The 24169-nt window shown below is 38.5% G+C and overlaps 2 protein-coding genes across 3 annotated transcripts in view; one reads left to right on the forward strand and one right to left on the reverse strand.

The window, feature by feature from the left end:
- The first annotated feature begins 3304 nt into the window (after positions 1–3304).
- LOC144525231 (Golgi reassembly-stacking protein 2-like) lies at positions 3305–12377 on the forward strand. 2 transcript variants are annotated; one of them, XM_078261861.1, is made up of 10 exons: positions 3305–3501; positions 7430–7510; positions 7609–7812; positions 8069–8155; positions 8239–8369; positions 9677–9800; positions 9885–10017; positions 10123–10206; positions 10334–10450; positions 11269–12377. In XM_078261861.1, exons 1-10 carry the CDS (start codon positions 3439–3441, stop codon positions 11490–11492), a joined length of 1248 nt encoding a protein of 415 aa, XP_078117987.1. In that variant the 5' UTR covers positions 3305–3438; the 3' UTR covers positions 11493–12377. The 2 variants fall into 2 exon arrangements, with proteins under 2 accessions (XP_078117987.1, XP_078117988.1); XM_078261862.1 differs by lacking the exon at positions 3305–3501 and adding an exon at positions 3515–3619.
- Positions 12378–12631: 254 nt separating this feature from the next.
- Positions 12632–24169, reverse strand: part of tlk1a (tousled-like kinase 1a) — a 19311-nt gene continuing 7773 nt past the window's right edge. Inside the window, 12 exon segments of the mRNA XM_078261860.1 lie at positions 12632–13705; positions 13831–13938; positions 14019–14130; positions 14529–14664; positions 17179–17348; positions 17445–17534; positions 19140–19231; positions 19330–19411; positions 21493–21590; positions 22150–22216; positions 22451–22639; positions 23433–23569. Of these exon segments, the coding sequence (XP_078117986.1) occupies positions 13535–13705; positions 13831–13938; positions 14019–14130; positions 14529–14664; positions 17179–17348; positions 17445–17534; positions 19140–19231; positions 19330–19411; positions 21493–21590; positions 22150–22216; positions 22451–22639; positions 23433–23569 (1452 nt within the window). The 3' untranslated portion in view covers positions 12632–13534.

Below are 24169 nucleotides of genomic sequence, written 5' to 3' on the forward strand. Positions count from 1 at the left end.
TGGTTTGATCCCAGTCTAGGCTGGGCATTTTTTGTGTGGAATTTGACATAGTATACTGCAGACGTTTTTGACATACTATACTGTGACTTTTTGATGACTTTTTTTGACATACTATACTATGACTTTGTTTTATCACCTTTTTTCAACATACTATACTATGACTTTTTTTCTGACATATTATACTATGACTTTATTCAGCTTTTTTGATATCTTTTACAGTTTTTGTGTTATCACTGTTTAAGGTTTGTGTTGCTTTCAGGATTTTTCTGCATTTATTATTGCTACTTAGCATTTTTTGTGTGGACTTTGCATGTTCTACTAGACTTTCTTTGACATATATAGTTATATTGCTGCCATGTAACCGTAGCAGAAATAAAGGACACTAGTCTGAGGAGGATGGGATTTGAACCCAAACGTGCAGAGCAAAATGGATTAGGAATCCAACACCTTAACCACTCAGCCAACTTTACCTTCTTATCACTTTTCTTTGACATAGTATACTATGACTTTTTCGACATACTATATAATTACTTTTTTATCACTTATTCGATTTACTATATTATGACTTTTCGACATGCTAAACTATGCCTTTTTTTCTACATACTATACTATGTCTTTTTTATCACTTTTTTGACATGCTATACTATAACTTTTTGTCAATATACTATTCTATGACTTTTTTGACATATTATACTAAAACTTTTTTATCACTTTTGTCGGCATACTATACTATGTCTTTTTTATCACTTTTTTGACATGCTATACTATGACTTTATCACTTTTAACGACATACTATACTATGACTTTTTATCCCTTTTTTCGACATATTATACTATGACTTTTTTCGACATATACTATGACTTTTTTCGACATACTATACTTTATCACTATTAACAACATACTATACTATGACTTTTTATCCCCTTTTTTCAACATATTATACAATTACTTTTTTATCACTTTTTTCGACATTGTATACTATGACTTTTTTTCGACACACTATACTAAGACTTTTTAAATGGCTTTTTTGACATACTATACCATGATTTTTTTGTAGCACTTTTTTCGATATAAAATTCTATGACTTTTTTCGACGTATTTTTTTTATTACTCTTTTAGACATAGTATACTGTGACTTTTTTGACATGCTATACTATGACTTTTTGATGGGTTTTTTGACATACTATACTATGACTTTGTTTTATCACTTTTTTTCGACATACTATACTATGACTTTTTCATCATTTTTTTCAACATACTATACTATGACTTTTTATCACTTTTTTTGATATAGTGAACTTTGACTTTTTTGCCATACTATACTATGATTTTTTTCAACATACTATACTAAAACAATATTAGGATGAGCATTTCTCTGGGAGAAACTGATAACGTTGTTACAAAAAGAGTTGTTTGAATGCAGCTAGTTATATTGTTGCCATGTAACCGTAGCAGAATAATGGACACTAGTCAGAGGAGGATAGGATTCAAACCCACGCATACAGAACACAAAGGATTAGCAATCCATCACTTTACCCACTCAGCTAACTTCACCTTTTTATCACTTTTTTTGACATAGTATACTATGACTTTTTTGACATACTATATAATGACTTTTTTATCACTTATTTGATTTACTATATTATGACTTTTCAACATGCTAAACTATGACTTTTTTCTACATACTATACCATGACCTTTTTATAACTTTTTTCTACATATTATACTAAAACTTCTTTATCACTTTTTGGTCATTTTATCCGGCAGATATTCGGCCCAGTATTCGGCCCAATATTGGGCTTTTTGACGGGGTTCGGTTTCTGATGAGAACTTTGTGTGTGTGTGTATGTGTGTGTGTGTGTGTGTGTGTGTGTGTGTGTGTGTGTGTGTGTGTGTGTGTGTGTGTGTGTGTGTGTGTATGTGTGTGTATGTGTATCTCAATTTGGCTCCCCGGAGGACAAAGCCAAACTCCTCATTTTCTTTCTTCTGTAGAACAGCATTCTTCTCCTCTATGAATGTCACTGTGAAGAAGAGAGCAGAGAGAGAGCAAGTATGAATCCAACACCATCCTCACTCACACAAAGAGAGCGGGGTGAGAGGAAGGGCAGGAGAGTAAAGTACTTCCTATCCTATTAACCAATCAAGTTAAAAGTCAAGCAAACAACCACATCTCCGGATTCCAAGGTGTTTTACTAATATTTTGAGCATCTAAAGGCAGGGCCCTGATAGCACAGATAAACTAAACTCCACTTCCATCTATCACTCTCACACACACACACACACACACACACACACACACACACACACACACACACACCACACTTTTTCATCACTTTTTCGACATGCTATACTATGACTTTATCACTTTTAATGACAAACTACTATGACTTTTTATCCCTTTTTTGACATACTATACTATGACTTTTTATAAATTTTTTCGATATACATCGACATATTATACTAAAACTTTTTATTCACTTTTTTCGACATACTATACTATGACTTTTTTTATCACTTTTTTTGACATGCTATACTATGACTTTTTATCCCCTCTTTTTTCGACATACTATACTATGACCTTTTTTATCACTTTTTTCGACATACTATACTATGACTTTTTATCAATTTTTTCGATATACTATTCTATGACTTTTTTTAATCACTTTTTTCGTAGCCGGCATCACAAAGCTCTGTAGCGGCTTAAACAACTAGTAGGCTAATTGCCGCTCGGCGTCATGGAGCTCGTAGCTGCCGGGACCAGCCGGTGGTCTCCTAGTTTCATTAGATATCTTACGTTTTGGTGTGCATACATTTTCGTACAATATACGGACCCATTCATGAGAATGCGTTGCATATCTAAACATTTCAACCCCTATATTTCTTAGGCTACTCTTTATTTTGCATCCTTCATCCCATTCAGCTGCTTTCCATGGTTAATAAAGTCTTATTTACGGATTAGTTGCCAAGGAGGACACGGAGGATTAAAAAACATATGGACTCTTTTGAAGAGGTAATTCTTCACTCTATTTCCTAATCTGACCCACCCATTTCCCATTTTACCAACTCATTCATTACTCTTTCAGTTCATCCAAATAAAAGCCGGCAACAGTCAAACTGATGTTTTTGTAAAAACTGATGCTAAACTAAATATGAATACAATATTGGGATTATTTGGCTTTTTTAAGACATTCTTATTCACTACAACTTTACCTTCTTACACATTTTAACCAGCAATTCAGTATGGCTGCAGCTATGTATGCTGTCATCAGACAGCTCTCCCACAGAGGGTTGCGCAACAGCGGAAGTTCTGGGAACCAGGAACTGCAGGAAAAATACACGAAAACACGGCACTTATGGTGATGTTCTGGCGAAGTGCCGCCTGCTAACCAGACTGTACAGCTATCCCACCCTGATACTGATACACACATTCAGGGAAACATGGGAGGCTCTCAAAGCGTCGACATACCGGGTGGAGGAACTGAAGGCTACCACGTCCTCAGAGTAAGAGCAGTTTTCATGTCCCGGTGAAACGCATCTTTTTTACTGCAGGCGACCATCTGTTAGCTGCTGGGACAGAAGAGTAGGGCTCTGCAGCTAACATGTTAGCACACTCGTTCAGGTGTGTTATTATAATTATATATATGAGAGCGTTATACGTGAACTGTCTTTACCTATTCATGTATTAGCTAATTTGTCAGGTTGTTTTGAAATAAATGCACATGACTCGACATAGTAGTTATTCAAGCGTACGCAGTCGTTATAACAACATCACTGATTTCCTCTTTATAGCCTAACGTTAGCCAGAATAACAGTGAAGATGGGTGTGTATACCTTTATTTAGAAAACCCTTGTAGTTATTATTAAAACAAAAAGGCGATGTACTTGCCCCGTTCCCGTTTCCATAGATCTCATTTTCATCAGATCAGTTTATAAAATAGTGAAAAATGCCCCAAATATGTCCCTAAAGCCAAAGTTGAAATATTCAAACAGCTTGTTTTTACTGACCAACAGTCAAAAGATAAGGGAAATAGTCTACAGAGACTTTTAGTTATTTTAGCAACTTTATTGTGAGACCAACCCTGATCCTCATAAAGGCCACAAGTTGAAATAATAAAGTTCTATCTAGGCTATAGGCTACAATGTTTCTAAAGTTTGGACCTAAACAGTCAAAACCTTAATATATTGATACTATCATAGAAGAATAAGAGAGCCAGCATATATTCACATTTGAGAATCTGGAACCAGATTAACCGGTAAGGAAATGTAGGGACCCACTGATCCGGTAACGTTACACTAATTCTGACTTTATTAAGGGCATTAAAGCAGGGGTCTTCAATATTTTTAAGCCAAGGACCCCTTAACTGAAAGAGAGACAGAGCAGGGACCCCCTACTACGTATATTGTATAAAATAAAGTTGCATATTAAACTGGGCCTACAATATAGTGTAGGTCTGCCTAAAATCTTTATACATACCTTTTTTTTTTTGCATAGAATACTAAGCTATTAAAATAGCCTAATAATTGTTTGATTTTATAAATCATCTTTTATGTTAAACATACATGTGGCACAGTGAATCGTTAAAGGTGCTGTAGGTAGGACTGTGAAGATCCAGGACTTAGCCAAAAAATTTGAACATCGACAACTTCTCAGTCCCTCCCCCCCCTTTCCGCTAAAGCCCAAAAACGATCTCCTAAGCCCCTCCCCCCACAAGGGAGAATGAATGCCTGTGCATGAGCAGTGATTGACACACAGTTAGACAGGGAGCTGTGGATTTTTGCAGATCGCACTACAGGCTGTAGGTGGTGCCAGAGGAGCCGGATTTCTTTTTTAAAATGACCTGCTTCATGTAGTTCTACTGGAACATAGGGTCAGTTTCAGCAAATATGACAGAAAGTTAGTTTTATATGTCTTACCTACTGCATCTTTAAGAGTGTATCTGTGGATGGCTTTAGTGACTACCTAAACTTACCTATGTAAGCAGTGGGGATTTATATTTGCTATTTTAAGACTTTAATTTTTGAAAAAACTTTCAAAAATTAACAATAATTTGGAGGCCCCCCTGCATTGACTCTGAGGACCCCCTAGGGGTCCTGGACCTGTTGAAGATCCCTGCATTAAAGAGATTATGGGGCGATACCGTGTCTGCCAATGTCATTATAACATTCTGTGTGTCATCATGACAGACCACCAACTCAATTTGTAGTACCACAACATAATCCCTCATGTTATGTTAGGCTACATAAAAACAATTTTAATGAGTTCCATGTAGCTACAGATCTTATACAGATCATTAATGTAGGATAAAGAGGGCACTAGTGAGTATTGGATCAGTAACCTACTCTGTATTGGCAGATACCTTGAGTTGAGGTATTGGAATTGGCCTGTGTGTCAAGTCTGTTTTGAATAAGAAACTGAATAGGACTCTTTAGCACATTTGTCCAGGATTTCAGAGGCAAAGACTATGGAGGGATTAAAGGGCCATAACTAAATAAATGAGTAAATAATGTATAATTATATGATTCATTTTCTAAATGTATACATTTATCTATACATTTATACTTTTATTTATAATTGTATTTACTTTTAAACTTATTTATACATTTATTTATTTATTTATTTATCCTCTTATTACTAACGCTATTTATCAATAGCGTTACTTGCTGCAGGTTACAAAATACATCTGTCAACTTCAGTCATCAAAAGTCAGGAGGCGGGTTAAAGCTTTTGATTGGTGAATGAACGTGTTACAGACCCAGCAGGCTCAACTAGTCGATCGAGCTCGCGGGGATCGAGCTGTGAGTTTGGTTTCCACTGTAATGTTACAATCCAAAAAATAGAGATTCAGCAGACATAAGGCATACAATTCAAAATATGTATATTGTTATTTTTTTATGATTATTATTATTTAGTAATATTGTTAATACTAGACATTACTCAACAAGTAGATCCGACCAGGCAATCTGATTGTTAAACTAGACATTTAGAACATGGTGAAATCAGCATTACAGCACCCTGAGAGCCATTTGAGCACACCTTATATAAAGTGATTAATCGGATTAAACCCCTTGTTACAACGCTCTGGACTTAACTGGAAATATTTGGATCACATCAGCCGGTGACTCGGCGCTATGTTAAAAATAGCTGCTACGTGTGAAGTTCGCGGACATACAGGAGCTAAATCTGTCGATGGAAAAATATTTTTTTCAGCAGATATCTTAGTTACAACACGATGGAGCTAGCAAAGCAGTTCTGTGTTTATATGTGCGGGATTCCCACGATCTCTACAAAGCTAAGGAGGATGTAAGGAGTTGCTATGGCAACAAGTGACAGCTGTGGCTGACAAAGCTCAACAGCCCGACCAATAATCACTTATACAATTACAATTCGGCACATCTAAACAAAATCAACAATAACCATCAACAGTCATACTTCTTAGGACATTAGCAAATGTCAGTCAACAAGTTGTTACAGATTAAAAGATAAGTCTGTTGGTTTCTTCACTGCAAGTTTGCTCTAACATCAGACATTGGTCCAACTGAACTAGTTGGATCAGTATACAATACAAAATATAATTTGAAAATCCCAATAACAGTATTTCAGAAATAATAACAATAATTCACTCTCATACAACAAACATTAACTCATTTATTATATCATATATATGTACACACATCAGGATCCCAATAACTACACAATGTATTCACAAAATACAATATTCTAAATCACAAATTCCAGAATGAACTGTCTCACTCTATTTAATTTAAAAGACAGATGGCTAATACTTCACTGATCATACAAAACACTTTCTTTATAATAGTAATCTCTTCAAATGAAAACAATTATACCTTCAAAGTATCTCGTCACCACTTGAGGGGTCCTGACCCCCAGGTTGGGAACCATTGCTCTCAACCATTTGATTTTTGAGAGACTGAGAATAGGGTTGATGTCCTGACATTTTCATTCAGAAATCGATATTCGTTAGACCAGAAAAATGTTTTTACAGTCTTCTACTGTCCAGTTTTGGTGAGCCTGTACCCACTGTAGCCTCAGTTTCCCGCTGTGGTCTTCAGCTGCTGTAGCCATCCACTCCCAGGTCCTCGTGTTGTCGTTCAGAGATGCTCTTATACTGGCACTGTTGTAATGAGTTAATATTATATGAGCAGATGTGCTGGTGTACCTATCAAAGTGGCCACTGAGTGTAAACATCCAGCAGATGATGGCATTCCAGCATTATGATAATTTTTTTACTCTGTCTCTACCTGCCTGATTTGTTTTCCTGACATTTCATTGGCTTTAACTGACACCTTCTGACCATCAGCTGTAATTATTCATCCCCTAGCTACATCTCAGAATTAACAATTTCACATTAGTGTCTGACCATATTCACTGTTTGTAAGGCTTTATTGTCCTATCTTCATGATTATACAGGTGCAAGAGAATTCCCCTGGTCACCGTGCAGGACTGGAGCCATTCTTTGATTTCCTCATTTCCATTTGTGACACTAGACTGGTAAGTTTACTAATATGACATTAATAAAACTTGCTGCAGCTATTGGACCTGCTTTGCTGTGTTATGACAGATGATGTAAATATTTTGATATCTGATAGAACAAGGACAACGACACCCTAAAAGAGTTGCTGAAGATGAACGTGGAGAAGCCCATCAAGATACTGTTATACAGTAGCAAGACACTGGCAGTGAGGGAGACAACAGTCACACCCAGCAACATGTGGGGTGGCCAGGGGCTTCTGGGAGTCAGCATTCGCTTCTGCAGCTTTGAAGGAGCCAATGAAAATGTTTGGCATGTCTTGGTGAGTGCAGTCTGATGAGGAATTATCATGAAAGGTTGATAAATACTGTATACTGAGCATTGCAGATTTCGCAAAACATACTTTACATGTTTTATATATAGGTTGTATCTGTATTTTATACATGTAATTGCAAATTGTTCATTAAAAGTAATAAGTAACAAAGTGTAAAATCACATTCAAAGGTCAACATAAATAAGCTTTTTTTCAGAAGTTATTGCGATCACCTAATATGTTTATACGTGTTGTTGGAGTTCAGGAAGTAGAACCAAACTCTCCTGCAGCCCTGGCTGGTTTGAGGTCACACACTGACTACATTATAGGAGCGGACACCGTCATGAATGAGGTACTTGCTTTGCAGATCAGTAGTAACGTTGATTTAAAGTTTGCAACAGGTTGACCCGCCTTGTATCTCTGCTCTTTCAATAGACTGAAGATCTTTTCTCCGTGGTTGAAACCCATGAAGGGAAGGAGTTGAAGCTGTATGTTTACAACACAGATACAGACAACAGCCGGGAGGTGGTCATCACTCCAAACTGTGACTGGGGTGGAGAGGGCAGGTATGACAGTCTGAATTTTACTTGTGTTGCTAGAAAGCCATGGATTGTTTTCTATCAGTTAGGAATATTTTGGCACTTATGAAACCCTTTAAGAACGCATTAAACAGTCCTTTTGGACTGGCTAAGGCACATACAGTACGTTGAAATAATGTTCCAGGTACAAATCTAGCCCTCAACCTTTGCTTCATGACTAACACACACCTCCTAAACATCAACTTTAAATGGCAACATTTGAAGAGGTGTTGGTCAAAACACTTTTCACAACTTGAAAAAAGTAGTATTGGGTTTTCATGTTTAATTTGCAGATATTCTGGACTTTTTCAGTCCAGAATTTGTCTTCAGTTTGGTAATTTTCTTTTAGTTTATTTTCGGTTCTTGGTTGAATTATTAATAATTAATTATAATTTTCATGACGCATTTATATAAAGTTCACATTTATTTACATACATTTTACAATTAGCATTTGGATATTTTGTTTTTTTTTCTTCTGCATTTTATATTTATACAAACTTGTCTTATTTTTCCAGTTTATTGAAATGTATGTTGCCTTAATTTAGTTTAAGAACCTCTTGCTTTTCTGAGTAAATGTTGTGGAATGAATGGAAGCTTAGAATTAAATGTAAAGTGAAAGATTGCCTTGTTTAATGACATCTGTGAAAAAGACACTGACTGGACAGGGTTTTATATTGTAGCATGCTATTAACCCGACAAAAATTGAATTGATTTGTTTTTTAAAGTCACGTCTTGTCATTTGGATCCCCCAGAGTGGAAGTTTTTCCTTTTATTTAATCTTTAAAGCTATAGTGTGCAACTATTTTATATTATTGAACGCCTATTACATTCAAGCCATTGCCAAATTAGTTGATACAAAGCGATTAAGCCTAACAGCTCCACAAAACTCTCTCTCTCTCTCTGTATTTATCAGTATGGCTATGTTTACAAAATGGTGTAGCCTGGCCACTTTCGTGCGCAGAAGCTCGAGTAATGCGTTTTACGTCGTTGCTGAGAAAGAACAACAGCAGCGTTCAGCTTTGGAGATGAAGAGGACATAAAAAATATAAGATAATTACCTCTTCTTAAGAGTCCATCATGTTTTTTTAATCCTCCGTGTGCATCTTGATTTGACGGGTTAATAGCTATTAGCAACTGTGTGGAGGAAGGGTGAGGGTGACATCATGTGAATGCGCCGATAGTATTGTTGTCATTACTTAGAATTCCTTATGGGGCGACAGAAACTACGCACTATCGCTTTAAGGCTACTGTGAAGTATGTGGACATTTCCCCTCACAGTATTTTGGTCTCTTTAGTCTAGGATGTGGGATTGGCTATGGCTACCTGCACAGGATACCTACACTGCCATTTGGAGATGGCAAGAAAATCTGTTTCCCTGCACAGACTCCCAGCGAACCAACTAAAGATGGCTTCACAGAGGTAGCTTGGCATCTTAAACAAAGAAATAATTGCTTCCAAATTGAGTGAACATTTACTGAGAGACAATGTAATTTTGGTTACCAGGTCCATCTCTCTGCTGTTATTCCAACGGTTCCAGTTGCTGTGTCTTCTTCTGCTTCGACTGGATTAGAGCAGTCTCTCGCCGGCTTGTCAGTCAGCTCTAACCTGACTGCTGTCGTTAGCAATCTACAGACAGGTACACTATAATATCTGATCAAAATCAAAGATCAAATATCCTGTTTGAAGTGATGTGAGGTTGACCTAGCTATTGCAATACAAGTTTTGTTAAAAATGGTTTCAGGAGCTCCTACCGTTCCACTGTCCAGTCACAGCCCCTCCTCACAAAGCGCTCCCTTGTCTGTCAATCCTGCTGCCACACTACCAGGTTAGTAGAAATCATTTTGGGAGGTTATAGCCCCCCTGGTGTGGTGCCAAAGCCAGCTACTCTGAAGCCAAACTTTCATGACATTAGCCTGCCAACCTATAATTGTCTATTTATATTTGTTGCACAGGTTTAATGCCCTTCCCTGGAGGTCTTCCACCCTTTCCTCATTTACCAAATCTAAACATCACCTTGCCAGACATGGGCCACGTATTACCACCTGGAGTTGGTGGATTACAACATGCAGGTACTGTTTTGTTCTCTGGGATGTGCTTGGGTGAGTTGTAAATTATCTTAAAAGGATAAGTCTGGTGTTATTCTATTTTGTTATTGTCCATAAATCCCATGAAAAGACCAAAACCTAGGATGAATTGATTGTACTAACAAGTAGTGCATGTGTAGAACAAAGCATGGTATAAATCATTGTTCTTCGCCATAGACCTCCATTGTTGTCCAACAACTATCAAAAACACATCAGTGAGCTACATTGTTGCACAGTGACATTTTCCCTCATAGAGATATACATGGGCACTGTAGTTTATTTTGATTTAATACCCTATAAAGCATTCTGCAGCTGTGCCCAGTAAACTAAAGTCTTTAAAAAAAAATTGGTATCGTTTGCTAAAAAACACAACATTCTTACCCGTTTTCAAAGATACCATGTCTTCAGTAGGAACAAATGGTCTTACGACCACATTTTTATGGGATTTGTTGGATGACAATCATATAAATACATATTAACTGTAGCTCTTTTTTTAAACGGTTTGTAGAGACACCTGTATAAAGGTTTTTTCTACTGAGACATTGCATTGTCAGATTCGATCAGCAATTAGTTAATTCAACCTTTTACATCAGAGGTATGTCCTTTCCAGGAAATGTAGCATAGGAATGAAGGCGATTTATAGTTGAAATAATACTAGGTAGTTAGCTACCACATCTAAACAGACAAGAACATCACATAGCTATCACTAAAAATGTGGCAAATTTAAAAATGGGGTATTCTACTGTAATGACTTCAAAGTCACCTATGCAGTAGTAGGTAACAGTTTCTGTTGTGCTCCACAGGTCTTCCACCGCTCACCCAGCCAGGTGTGGTCCCTGGTCTAACTCTGCCTCTGTCTGACTTTGTTCTTCCCCCAATCACTGCTAATGCAGTTCCTGCTGTTACACTGGATACAACATATCCCTTCTCCACTATCCAAATGAACAGTTTACTGACGAGAACCCCCATCCCATCATCAGTGACCTCTGAATCAATAAATATCACAATGACTGCAGACTCATCTTAGCAGAGAGCACTGTTTAAGGTTGTCAGTATACTCTCAAGTCTCAACAAAATATAGATGGTCTATTAGCTGTGCCACTCAGTTGACAAATTGCTCCTACACACTGTTACAATTGTTGTACAAGCTTCAGTATTTTGAGGATACTGAAACCTTGTGCTGGCATTCTCACATGAAGCGTGAATGTGTGTGCAGCAGCAGCAGTCCTGCATCTTAAAGTGCTCATATTATGCTCATTTTCAGGTTCATAATTGTATTTGTAGTTATATCGTAATAGGTTTAACCAGAATAGGTTTACATGGTTTAATTTTCAAAAAACACCATATTGTTGTTGTACTGCACATTGCTGCAGCTCCTCTTTTCATCCTGTGTGTTGAGCTCTCCGTTTTAGCTACAGAGGCATCTCACTTCTAACGGAAGTAAAGGCTGGACTACAATAGATCTGTTTGGAGCAGTTTGTGAACAGTGTTTTCTGTTGGAGATGATAAGTTCCTTTGGGGTGGACTTGGGCTTTTTCACTTTGTAAGCCTATAGGGCACAAAAAAAAAAGATATATAATACAATAAAGGAAAGGGAAAAAGCCAAAAAGCATATGAGCACTTTAAAGCAGCTTGTTGATGGCAGTAGAAGGAAAATTACAGGAAACATTAAAATCTCTGAGCAGAGTTCAAACATTCTGAACTGAATAAAAAAAAAAAAAAAAAGCTTGGCTCAAAAACGTCTTCAAAAAAAAAAAGGTCTTCAGGGGAATATAGTTATACTACTGGGGATTTTCCTTTAGAAAAGCAGTTTGCTTGCTGCAACCATTACAAATATAAAACTTCTGATTTTGTACAAAAAAAATAATTTGTAAAGTGATCATTACCTGGATTAAACTGATTTTCTATCTCAGCCTCTGGTCCCCGCTTTGTATACTTATGATCATCTCTGAAATGGTTGATGTTGAGAGCATCCTTTGTACACCCTGTAACAATGCAGTACCAAATAACGCCACAGAGAGTCAGTAGTTTCTGAGTAATCTCAGAAAAGGGAGCCAAATGCTGGCAGATTGCACCCTTAAATGTACAGTGTATTATCAGGTGACTATGAATGTTGACTTTAGAATGAACAGACTGGTTTTACAGTACCATTCACTGGAAGCGAAAAAGATTTCCTGGCATTTATTATTCACTCTTAGTAGAACTGTACAATTTGTACCCAAAGTGGAACATACAGCCCTTAAACAAGTAAGAGCAACAAAGCAGCAAAATTAAACACTCCAGGAAACTAGTTTTGCATGGGGAAATTTTAACTCTTTGTACACATTACTGCTGCAGTTCAACATTTGAAAATTCACCTGTACAGCATATACAGTTTCCAATTTATCTGTCAATTAATATTCCTGCATAGGATTTTATACACTGTCATTTTTCTACATTTGGTTACTTTGTGCATTTAACATAAGTATGTGGCCCCAACCTACATGTCACTAGAGGCCACTTGTATGCTACACATTACATTCTCATGGCTAAGTAACTCAAATTAAAGCCTAATATTTGTGAAAAACATTTTGCCAAAATAATAGACTAATCTTTGTAGTTCTACATAAAGATGAATGTCCTCTCCTCACAGTAAATTAACTTCTAGCAGCTGAATCATTTGCACCCTGGCAGGACCATGTTATTCAATCTAAATGGCGGGCTGCCAAGTCTCCCTTCGGCCCTTTAAGGCTTTATCCATCTGCAACATCTGAACAGAGCGTCCAGTCACATTTTCTTCAAGGTACTTCGTCAGTTTCAGTGCTTTTATCGGACCCTCAAAAGATCCTTTTATCCATGTCCTTTTAAAACATCACTTCACTGTCCCTCTACTGATCAAGCCCTCGTAAACAAGTAGAAGCCTGGCACAGGTCAGAGGAGGCCAGGTGAGATCTCCCCACTAGTGTCCTGCTCCAGCTGTTGCCGGCTATTCCTCCTCCCACAAGCCAGAGCCTCTGAGAAGCTCTGCAGGCGTGGGAGCAACTTGGTCAGTTTGCCTTTTTGTCATAGTACAATGTCACAGCATGGCTGTCAGTATGAGATGATACTGGAGGAGGCAGGTCCTGAGCCAGCAGCATTCATCTGCAGATTTCCAGAGGAGCTTGACCTCCGCATGTGAGGGAGCAGGTATGGGTCACTTCCCATCTGATGAACGTCAATCCGGTCCTCCTTCCTGTATGCCAGGCACCGCCTTATAAAGGCCTGGAAGGGGGAGGAATAGTATAAAAGATTTGCAGGTCAATCAGGTGTTAAGATATTTTTTCTTTGATAATAAAAAAAAGACATTTTAAAATGGCTGTATCCCTTTTGTAAGCAAGTTCTCATACCTTTGCTTCATTACTGGAAACCGGCTTGACCGGAAACTGAACGTCTGTAGCTTTCAGTATGGTGTTCTCCTGCAGGATGTCCTGTTGTGACTGATTGTGGCCAAAAGGCTGAAAAAGTAAGAGCAGTGCTTAAGCATGCAAGAAATTACAGAAACATTTAAGGGTAGAATCTGAATTGCCCTCCTTACCTTCCTTCCGTACAGACACTGAAAAAAGATAACGCCCACAGACCACACATCCACCTTATTGGAGATCTTTGGAGGTTCTTTGCCGACCACAAAACATTCAGGAGGTAAGTACCTAACCAGAACAAAAAAAGGTTTAGTGGAAAGTAACTCAGCACATTTACTCTCTTCATACTGTGATTAAGTACAGTTTTGAGGTACTTATCCTTTACTTGAGCATTTCTATTTATGCCACTTTGTACATTGTTCTTTACTCCACTACATCAATTTAACAAATTTCACTAGTTACTTTACACACACACACACACACCGCAACCAACTACAGCATTCAAGTACTGCTTACAGGTTAATATAACACTAAAGGGACCTCTTTGCTAAACCAGTACCTTTGCTTCTGATACTTGTTGATAATATGCACTTTTACTTATAATGGAGTATTTTTATAGTGTGGTATTGCTACACTGCATGTATACTGTATGTGTTGATGTATATAAAAAGGACATTTCTTCTCACCAATAAGTCCCTGCACCCTGTGATGTCAGGTCCATCCCATCGACGCCATAGTTGTCATCATCCATAATCTTTGACAGACCAAAGTCAGTGATTTTGATTTCCCCACAGGCTGTGCCGTCCACCAACAAAATATTGCCTTAAAATCAGAGTAAATGAAGTCAGCACTAAAGAAGAAATGGCATACCATAAATTGGATGACTTCTTCAGCCAACTAGATAACTGACACTCAACTGGCAACAATCCCACTACTATAGACCTTTTCAATGGAATTCCATTGCTAGGCAACAACCTGGCCCCTTGTTAACTTCCTGTCAGCTGATGCCATTCACATACACTGCAACAGGAAATCAACTTGGGTCCATTTAGAATGTTTATGTTTACATCTGTGAAAAGGTCTATAAATTAGACAGCGGTGTGTGTGTTTGTGTTAACAGAAACAGCTTGCTGCTGGAGATCAAAGGTTAGAGTGCTGTCGTGTCAAATTCTTATACCAAAAACATTTTACTGTTAAATACTTAGCAGTTTTACTTTTTTTTAATGTTTGCATCATGCCCAAATCATCACTGTCGGAAAGTTGTGCCACAAAACAGAAAAGAAACTTCCAGAGAAGTCGGGTAAGATTTCTGAAGTGTATTGCTGAGTTGTCATTTGGCCTTAGCTAACGTTAGCTCAGCGTTTGTGTTTTGTGATTCTTGCGGTCGGAGCATAAATTAGAAGTTATCCTTCAGGGCTTTATTGCTATTTAAACCTAAACCATGATTTGTTTCCCCTGAACCTACTTTCTCCCAATAGCGCGGCCTACACTGTGAGTGCACACACCAGTATATATCAGTGTATTGATGTCCAATCCAAGATATATAAAATTAACTTGCTACATTTTTGTTTTCAACATATGATGGTGTTCTTATTAGCAACTGCCTCATAGCTCACAATTTGATTATGCACGTAAAGCCTAAAGCCCGGGTTACACCCCCTACCTGAGCAGTGTGTGTGCAACGGTGGTCATGTTTTCAGGTTGATGTTCATGTAGCCCGCATGCGGTTACAGGCTTAAATTAAATATTCTGTTATTGATGGTCATTATCAAAGGCAAACTCAAGGCCCATTCACACTAGAAAATCTGATCTGGCGATTTTTTGCAGGGTTGTGCGCGGTGGGAGTGCCATTAAAAATGGCCCACTTGTGGGACATCCTATTGCGTTACTTAACCCCCCCAATGTAGCACAAGTAGACTTTATATTTTACAATTATTGTTTTCCGACATTTCCAACTGCACAAAGGCATGTTCATTTCACGCAGAAAGAGAGAAAGAAAAGAGGAGCAGCTGTGCTTTGTGCTGGAGCTTGTTACAGGAAACTGTTAAACTCCTGGGCAGTTAAGTGCTTGCGTCCGCAGTGTTTTAAAACTTTATTGTGGCAGTGACGTTTCCTGTACGAAACTCTCACACCCCCTCAAAACGGACTACCAAGACTGATCGCTGGTTACATGATTGGCTATCGCAGGGCGACGTTGGGTTGCGTTTCTCCAAAAGTTGAATCTGTCTCAACCTTTTGCTGCAGCGTTTTTTCAGCCCCCCCCTGCGGCCCCCACCACCGCATCAGCACCACTGTCAGTGTGGACACCACGCGCGTGCCGCAGCAGTTCCGCGAGGGAGGCGGTGTGGTTTAGGCGTTACCCTTTCATGAATGTGTCCACTATATGCATATACTATTTAGTCTCTGTGACGTATAACATTTTTTCAAGTGTAGTTTTCAGTGTATTGACTACATTAACGCATGGTGGCGCAGCACTGGTTGGTCAGGGTCACACAACGGTCAGAATTTTCGGCTAAGATCTGGAGGACAATCAGCAGAGAAAGAGGCTGACGAGGACACTGATGCTGCCCGAGGCTACAGGTGAATACTCATGCTTTCCTATAACCCTTTCCAGCTGCACATGTATTTTGTTACTGTTTATTTTCCTCTGTTTGACCCTTTGTTTTTAAAATAATCATTAACATATTGCTGATTCACCATTTTTCAGACTATGTCATTGGAGCCGCCTGAGGTTACAGGTAAGCTTTTCTATTAAAGCTGCCATCTATGCATGTACAAAATGTAAAAATTGTATTTCTGACAAATAGTTTTTATCCCCTTAATATACAAATATACCATATTATTACAGCTTCTACACCACTGAACTCCACAAAACAATGTCCACCCCACCACCCCCCCTGAACATCACAACATATTTTCCATACTGTAAATGAGGATATGTGCCATAATGCTATATAGTGCAATAATATATTTATAAGATGTAAATAGCATTTTGCAAAATGTACAAAATGCCACTTCTTTCAATAATCAAATTTATCTGTATAATGTGCAATGACAATGTGAGAGTTGTGTGTGCTTTTTGAGATATGTGTCATACACCTTTCGTCACATCCCTTAATTCACAGTTTATTCGGCTTGGAGCTCAGCCATTTGCACAGGATACTTTTAAGGGGTGGGGTGAGGGTCAAGGGAGATCAGGAGAGGTTGGGGGTGAAAGCAATGAAGAGGGCTGGGGTACAGGGGCAAAAGTCTCAGGACTGAGTTAATGTAAAGCAACGGATATTTTGTTGAATTGACGGGATGACAGGCATCAGTTGTCCAAAAAGGTGCGTTTACCTGGCTTAAGGTCGTAATGGATGATGGGGGGTTTGATTTCATTCAGGTATCTTAGTGCGTTCACAATCTGCATGACTATAGATCGCGCTTCCTTCTCAGACGTTAGCTTATGCTGTTTCAAGTAGAAATCCAAGTCGTTGCCTTCGCAGTACTCCATGACAGTGCAAAACCTATTGAATGGAAAAAAAGATTTTATAAGAATTACAGCCCACATCTAACAGAAACTGAAAAGTGCTGGAAATGAAAAGTGCTGAATGTGCACTAACGTGTCTGTGTCCAGTGAGAAGTAGTCGTAAAGTTTCACGATTCGGGGGTGGTCGAGCTCCTTGTGTATTCTGTACTCTCGACATGCATGCCTGTGAAGAGGAAGGTAATTGTGCTTCTATTAGCAACCAAAGCAATATTGTACAGAGTACTGCACCCGCACTGACAGCCTGGCATTTGAGCTTATAGAGGAACACAAATACACTGAAAGTAAAGGATACCAGGGGTCCATTTCAGAAAGCAGGTTTAGTGAAAACTCTGAGTTTGTTAACCCTGAGATGAGGGAAACTCTGGGTTTTCTGTTTCAGAAAGAGAGGTTACTCAAACCTGAGAGAGAGGGGTAACTCCAGCCCATTTCAGAAAGAGAGGTAACTTAACCTCAGAGTCAGTTACTACAGTAACTGAGTCTGTGAACCTAACCAGGTCAGGAGCAGGTTTTCTTCAATTAACCTCGAGTTTCTCTCAGTCTCCTTCCTCTGACACAGTGCTCTTTCAATTCCTCATTCATTCAGTCTGTATCAGGCGCATTTCAGCACATTTTTTTTAGTAGTTTGTTATCTGCATGAATAAAAAACAGTGTTGGTTTATTAACTATGTTAGGCAGATTATAAAACGTTTTTTTACCTTGAACATGGTAATTCTTTTTGTCGACGATCCCATTGATGAAGAAGCTGCATTATCCTACTTCACACTGAGTTAAACATACGTCGGGAGATGATATTGAGGCCCGACTAGATGCATTTTCATTTCCAGATAACCTATTTGAAAGATATCGTTTTTCTTCATAGTCGATCAGATATGTAGATTAACCGTTAACCTTAACAGTCCTCACTAACATCCACCATCGTGGACATGCTTTTACATTCCAGCAGATTTTTTGTGTCGCATTATGTTTTTTTGCAAATGGCAGTTTTCTTTACAACATTGGTGATGCAGAGCATAATAGTAAAGCCACTGCATGCAGAGCTGTCAGAAAAGTGTGCCTTGCACTGAAACGTTTTTGTAGTGTTCCCTGGACACAAACAGTGAGAGCAATTAAAAAGAATTAAATGATTATAAATTATAGTTTTGTTAATGATATGGTGCTGCAACCTCAGATTGGGATTAGTAGGCTAGTAGTTTACTTTTTCGCCCGCAGGATTGCACCTAAATGAAATTATAGGTGTAATACCATTCCAGTTTTCACCAGTAATATTATAGGTTACCTGTGATTAAATATGAAATTAATACACTATATTAGAGCTTACGCATTGACTCGAGCAGCAATTTTCTCCCACACCAATTCTCGCTATTTTGCAACAGCAGCCGTGTTGCCATTTTTAACAAAATTCAAACTCGCTGTATACGTGCGCACGAGTAGTTCCAGAGGGTTAAAGTATGCCAACCGATTTGTTTGTGGTTGTTGCCATGGTGTATCGTAGTATCATTGCTCCATTCATGCTGCCTTTTTATAGTGGTGGTGCACGCGCTTAACTCTGAGTCAACCTACTCCGAACCAACTCAAATCAGCTGTTCTGGAACCGAAAACTCAGAGTTGGGTAAATCAATTCAGAGATCAGGGTTTAGACTCAGAGTTTGTTAAACCTCCTTCCTGAAACGGGCCCCAGAACAGTTTGTCTAAGTATATCACAACATTTGAAGCACTAATTACAGTATACTGCTGGTGAGGTTACATATTTTCACATGGCGTAACATACTTGTGATAGTTCTCCTTTTTTTCTTCTCTCCAGTTCTTGTTAAGTTGGTGGATTTTCACAGCAGCATATCGTTGCTCAATCAAGTCAAAAGCCTGCAGAACATGTACAAAAAAAGTTGGCTCATACTTGAACACCTGCTAAGAATATTATTTCACTTTGACACCTATGACATTAACATTTAATGACTTACCTTGTAAACTTCACTAAAGCCCCCTCTTCCTAGAAGGTGTAGTAGCAGATACCGTTCGTTCAACGTTGGGTGATCTTTAAATCTTTGGATGGAAAAAACAACACAGAAGACAATCAAAATAACATATAGACTGGCTGGGTCGATTACGTAAATGTGTAGACACATAATTTGCGTCGACGCATCACGCGTAGAAATAACAAAACAAACAAACACACACACAACATAGCCGCCTCCAGCAACAGCGCAAGTATGGATTCCTCGCAAGTTCAACAACACGGTCTTCTAAAGTGTGGGAGTATTTTACTCTTAATGCCAACAACGTGGTAGTCTGTAGACTTTGTAAAATGCATTCCTTAGTCAGCAAAACACCGTAAGTTCTGCTCACCTTTTTGTCCCTTTCCCTCCCAAGTAGAGTTTAGTAAACTGTGCTAAATCGTCTAAATCGTGTCTCCCCCATCTGTAGCACTACCTTCGATAACCAGGAAAGATTGTTTCAGATATCTCACAATTCCTTTATAACGTCAGTTATAACAGCCCACGTATTAAAAAATACCGGGCTCGGACACAACGTGCACGGGCTCGGGTAGGGTCAGGCTTGATTTTTTTTGTGCCCTATCTAAGCTTTACTCCCAAGCATGTGCGATTATCAACATAGTGACACAGAATGTGTTCCCAGTAGTAGCCCAACGGTACGTTAGTCCGTTGATTCATTTTAATGCCCCGCTAGGACTTAACATTAAGCATCATCAAACGCTGTCAGTCGGCAGTGTTATTCTTTTGGTTTCCCATCATCATGAGTGACCGATTACAGACTGTTATATTAGACACTCTGCAACTTGCCTTATGTTGGATTTATTTGATACATCTGACTTCATATGTTGCTAAAATTGCACTTTTTTTTACTGTAAGATTAAAAGGGAGAAGAGCTTGGATGTTAAACAAGAGCGTATTCATTATTTTACCTACTACCGTTTAAAATAAAGAAAAAAGAAGCAAATACAGGCTACTCTTTTTGCACTTGCTGTTTACTTTAAGTTTTTATTTTTGTATTCCTTTATTTTGTTGTTGGATTTAATAGCCTACATCTGGCTTCAGGTTGCACTACAAATTAATTTTACTTGAACAGTGCAGTGTTAAACAACTTTAATAAATAGAGATTTGAACCTTATTGAAATTTGTTTTGTGTAAATTGTTAATAATTGAGCAATGGGAAAATAATCGCTAATTTAAAAATGTATCTTTATTCGACTAATCAAAAAAATAATAGCTAGATTAATCGTTTAAAAAAATAATCGTTTGGGACAGCCCTAATATAGACCTACACTATGCGTCACTGACAAATTCTTCCACATTAGCTTTGCTGTGCCAATACATGACCAATGTGAAAAAAGACAAGAAAGCTTCATGCAGTGAGCAGTTACTTAATATCATCACTAGGGTTGGATACCGAAACCCAGTGCTAATATGGCACCGGTGCCAAAATGACCGGTATCTACTGGACCGAATAGCAACCCGGATTTCGGGGCCTCATTTCGGTGTCACATAAATGCCTGTGCTGCTCTCTGAAATGATGTTAGAGGCAACAGAAGCATCGCTGCATGGGACGCTAGTTAACATTACACTTGGCAGCAGGTAACGTTAACGTTAGCCTACCGTTAGCTAGTAGCCGGCTTAAACACTGTTAAAATGCTGACAGCTAAACGGTGTAAAGTGTGACTGTATTTCACAGTAGGGGATTCCAACACCAGGACGTACAACAGTGTGCAGCTGCCGTTGTTGGAAAACAACACAGACGGGTACCTCATGGTGCATTCAAAGTTATTGTAGAATACCCTTTTCCCATCTAGTGATTGTTTGTCATTTTAACAGCAATTTACTGGTGAAATAACTTATTACATTTTTAATAAATCATTTAATTTTGACCATATGGCCTTAGCAATAAAAAAAAAAACAACAGTTTTTTTAATGTCGGCGACTGTCGTTTTGTGCTCATCCTTTTTTCTTTTAAGTATCTGTTCAGGCACCGGCACCGTTTTAACAGTATTAAAAAAACCAAACGATACCCAACCCTAATCACCACTATGGATGAGGACACTGGCCTCGTGTGAACATCATGCTCCAATGTCAATGCAGTAACTGTCAAAGAAATTGATTCAGACTCACTGTGAGCTGTCTTCATTATTTATTCTCTTCAGCTCTCGAATGTGAAGGTTGCGCACTCTCTCCAGACGCTCCAGCTCCGCCTGGATCTCAGCTTCTTCCTATAAATGATTCATGCACACAAACACAAATGCACAGAAGGAACTTCAGAACTCTGACTACAAGAAGAGGAGCTCATCAAAACCCACTTGTGCACAGCGGACTAGTTCTGTATTAAATATTAACGGTTGACTTAGTACAGAGTCTGTCATGGGCTGCCTGTGATGCTTATTCATTGGGAAAACAATGAATATGACAAGCTATAGGCTCGCTACATCCTTAGGGTGATTCAAACAAAAGGAACAGTGGTTCAACTCAGGAAGCAGGAGAGTCAGGCTGAATATGTTCATTATCTTCATATTGAAGACAAAGATTTGCTATGTTTAATTTAAAGATAATGAATGTGAAAAAACTAGGTTTTTAAACTTCTTAACTGTGTAAAAGCACATATTATCCTTGTTATACACTGAGCCCTGGATAAATTGAGTAACTTATGAAATTAATAATTATAATAATACATAAAGTTCATGTGTCTGTACTGCACAGAAAGACTAATTCCCTACCAGAAAAAAAATAAATAGTTTTTAATAAGTTGTTGCTGCAGGTTCAGCATTGGCAAACCTTCTTGAGATGTCCAAGACGCAGTTTAAAGATCTCTTCCTGTTCATGGTACTCTGCTAGTGTCAGCCTTTCCAGGATGAGAGAGATAAGAAAAAACATTTGCTTTTGTCAACAGCATCTACATGTTTACTTCGATTACTACATTCAGTTTTACTTACTGTGCATACAGTCCTGTTACACTTGCTTTACAAGAGCAGATTATACAAAATAATAAGCCAAAACTACACTGAATTTTATACACAGCATTTGCCTGGGGAATGGCTGGTCTGATATCTGTGATTTACACAAGGACTGAACTTACAGTTGAGGTAGGCTGGGTTTTAGAAAGGGATCACTTTCTGCTCCATTCACTGCCTTGGTTTTGCGTTGCTTTGGCTCAAAGTTTGTAGTTGGGGTTTGGGAGTTGCTGGACGATGGCGGTTTCCTCTTGGCTAAAAGTTTTCTCTGCCTCTCAATGTCCTCTCTCTGTTGGTTTATCCACTCTTGCTGTCTGCAAATAGAAAGCAGGGCTTTTTGTTAGACGAGATTGGTACCAATTCCATACCCGTGCTCCCATACGTTTGCCGTTTACATCCATGTCTGTCCAGACTTACAAAATATTATATATGTAGTAGAAGATTTTGTGAAGGCAATTTCAAAAAAAGGTATTAAGTGTTTTTTTTTTTACTGCAAAACATGAATTCCACACACACACACACACACACACACACCTTCAACCCAGCAACACAGAAGATACAATATAATCACCACAGTTTTAAGGTGGACACCCAAAATTAATCACCAATTCAGTATCTGACCAAATGTCTCCCCTTCGGTGCCTGAGTATGGCTTTGAATAATGGCCAGGAAAGTGTTTTTCAGAACATTATGTTGTCACAGTGAAGTTGACCTTTTGGATATAAAATATCAATACTTAATTTTATCCTAATTAGGACAATATTGTGTGAAATGTTGTCCTAAGCAGCGTTGGTGTTCTTGAGTTATGGCCAAAAACACATTTTGGGAGGTCACAGTGACCTTGACCTTTGACCACCAAAAGCGAATCAGTTCATCCTTCAGTCCAAGTTGACATTTGTGCCAAATGTGAAGACATTCCCTTGAGGGAATGTTGCCACCTGTTGCCGGCACAGAGGTATAAAAATGTGCTTCACTGTGACAAGAATGTTTCTGAAAGAGTGAGTTTCTCTAAGGATAAATAACAAATATACTAATAAACAAATGTGTAAAACAACTAGAAAATAATAACATGATCAATAAGACACAATTTCACTAAAGGCCTCTTACTTTACAAGGTTTTGGAAGGCATAGCCATCAGTCCACTGTTCTGTGAATGACGCTCCATGTCTCACTGTAGTGAAGTGGCCTAAACGAAGTCTATCCTGCATGCTTTTCTCCCGACAGGCCTGCTTCTCCTGGGTGCTCTGAAGAACAATACAAAATATAGGTTTGCATGGAGTGTTGCAAAGATATGCTGAGTAGGGATGTCACGCTACCAGAAATTTAGAATTCGATACCAATACAGGTAAAATTTTGCGTTTCTCAATACCCAATTCATTACCACAGTAATTCACATGTAATCTGGAGAGAACGTCAGTCTTCTAGACCCACAGCCCACTGCTCCGAAGCCTGGTAATATCTTCCATGAGTTCACCTAGAACTCCCAAACAGCACGTATGTTAAGTTAAGCCTGTTTCTTTCTGACATTGGTTTTTTCACATAGAACTGGGCTGGTTAAAGTTAACTGATGTTATGCAGAGGTCCGCTGGGTGGAACAAGTGCTAATATCAGCTAGCTTTAACATTAGGCTCCATGTGAAAAACAACAGCAGAGAGAAACAGACTTACTTGTGGTTTGGAAGTTCCAGGTGAACTTGTGAAAGCTGTTGTCGTAGATGTACTGTAAAGCCAGAGGCTACTGCGGTCAAGTGTCAGAGTGTGCACACAAATGAGGAGCTATTCCGTGCTGATTGAAGTTCTCTTTGGCATTTAGCGGCAGACTACAACACTAGAACACGCGTTTAT

The sequence above is a fragment of the Sander vitreus genome, chromosome 11 (assembly GCF_031162955.1).
Source record: "Sander vitreus isolate 19-12246 chromosome 11, sanVit1, whole genome shotgun sequence".
Taxonomy (NCBI): domain Eukaryota; kingdom Metazoa; phylum Chordata; class Actinopteri; order Perciformes; family Percidae; genus Sander; species Sander vitreus.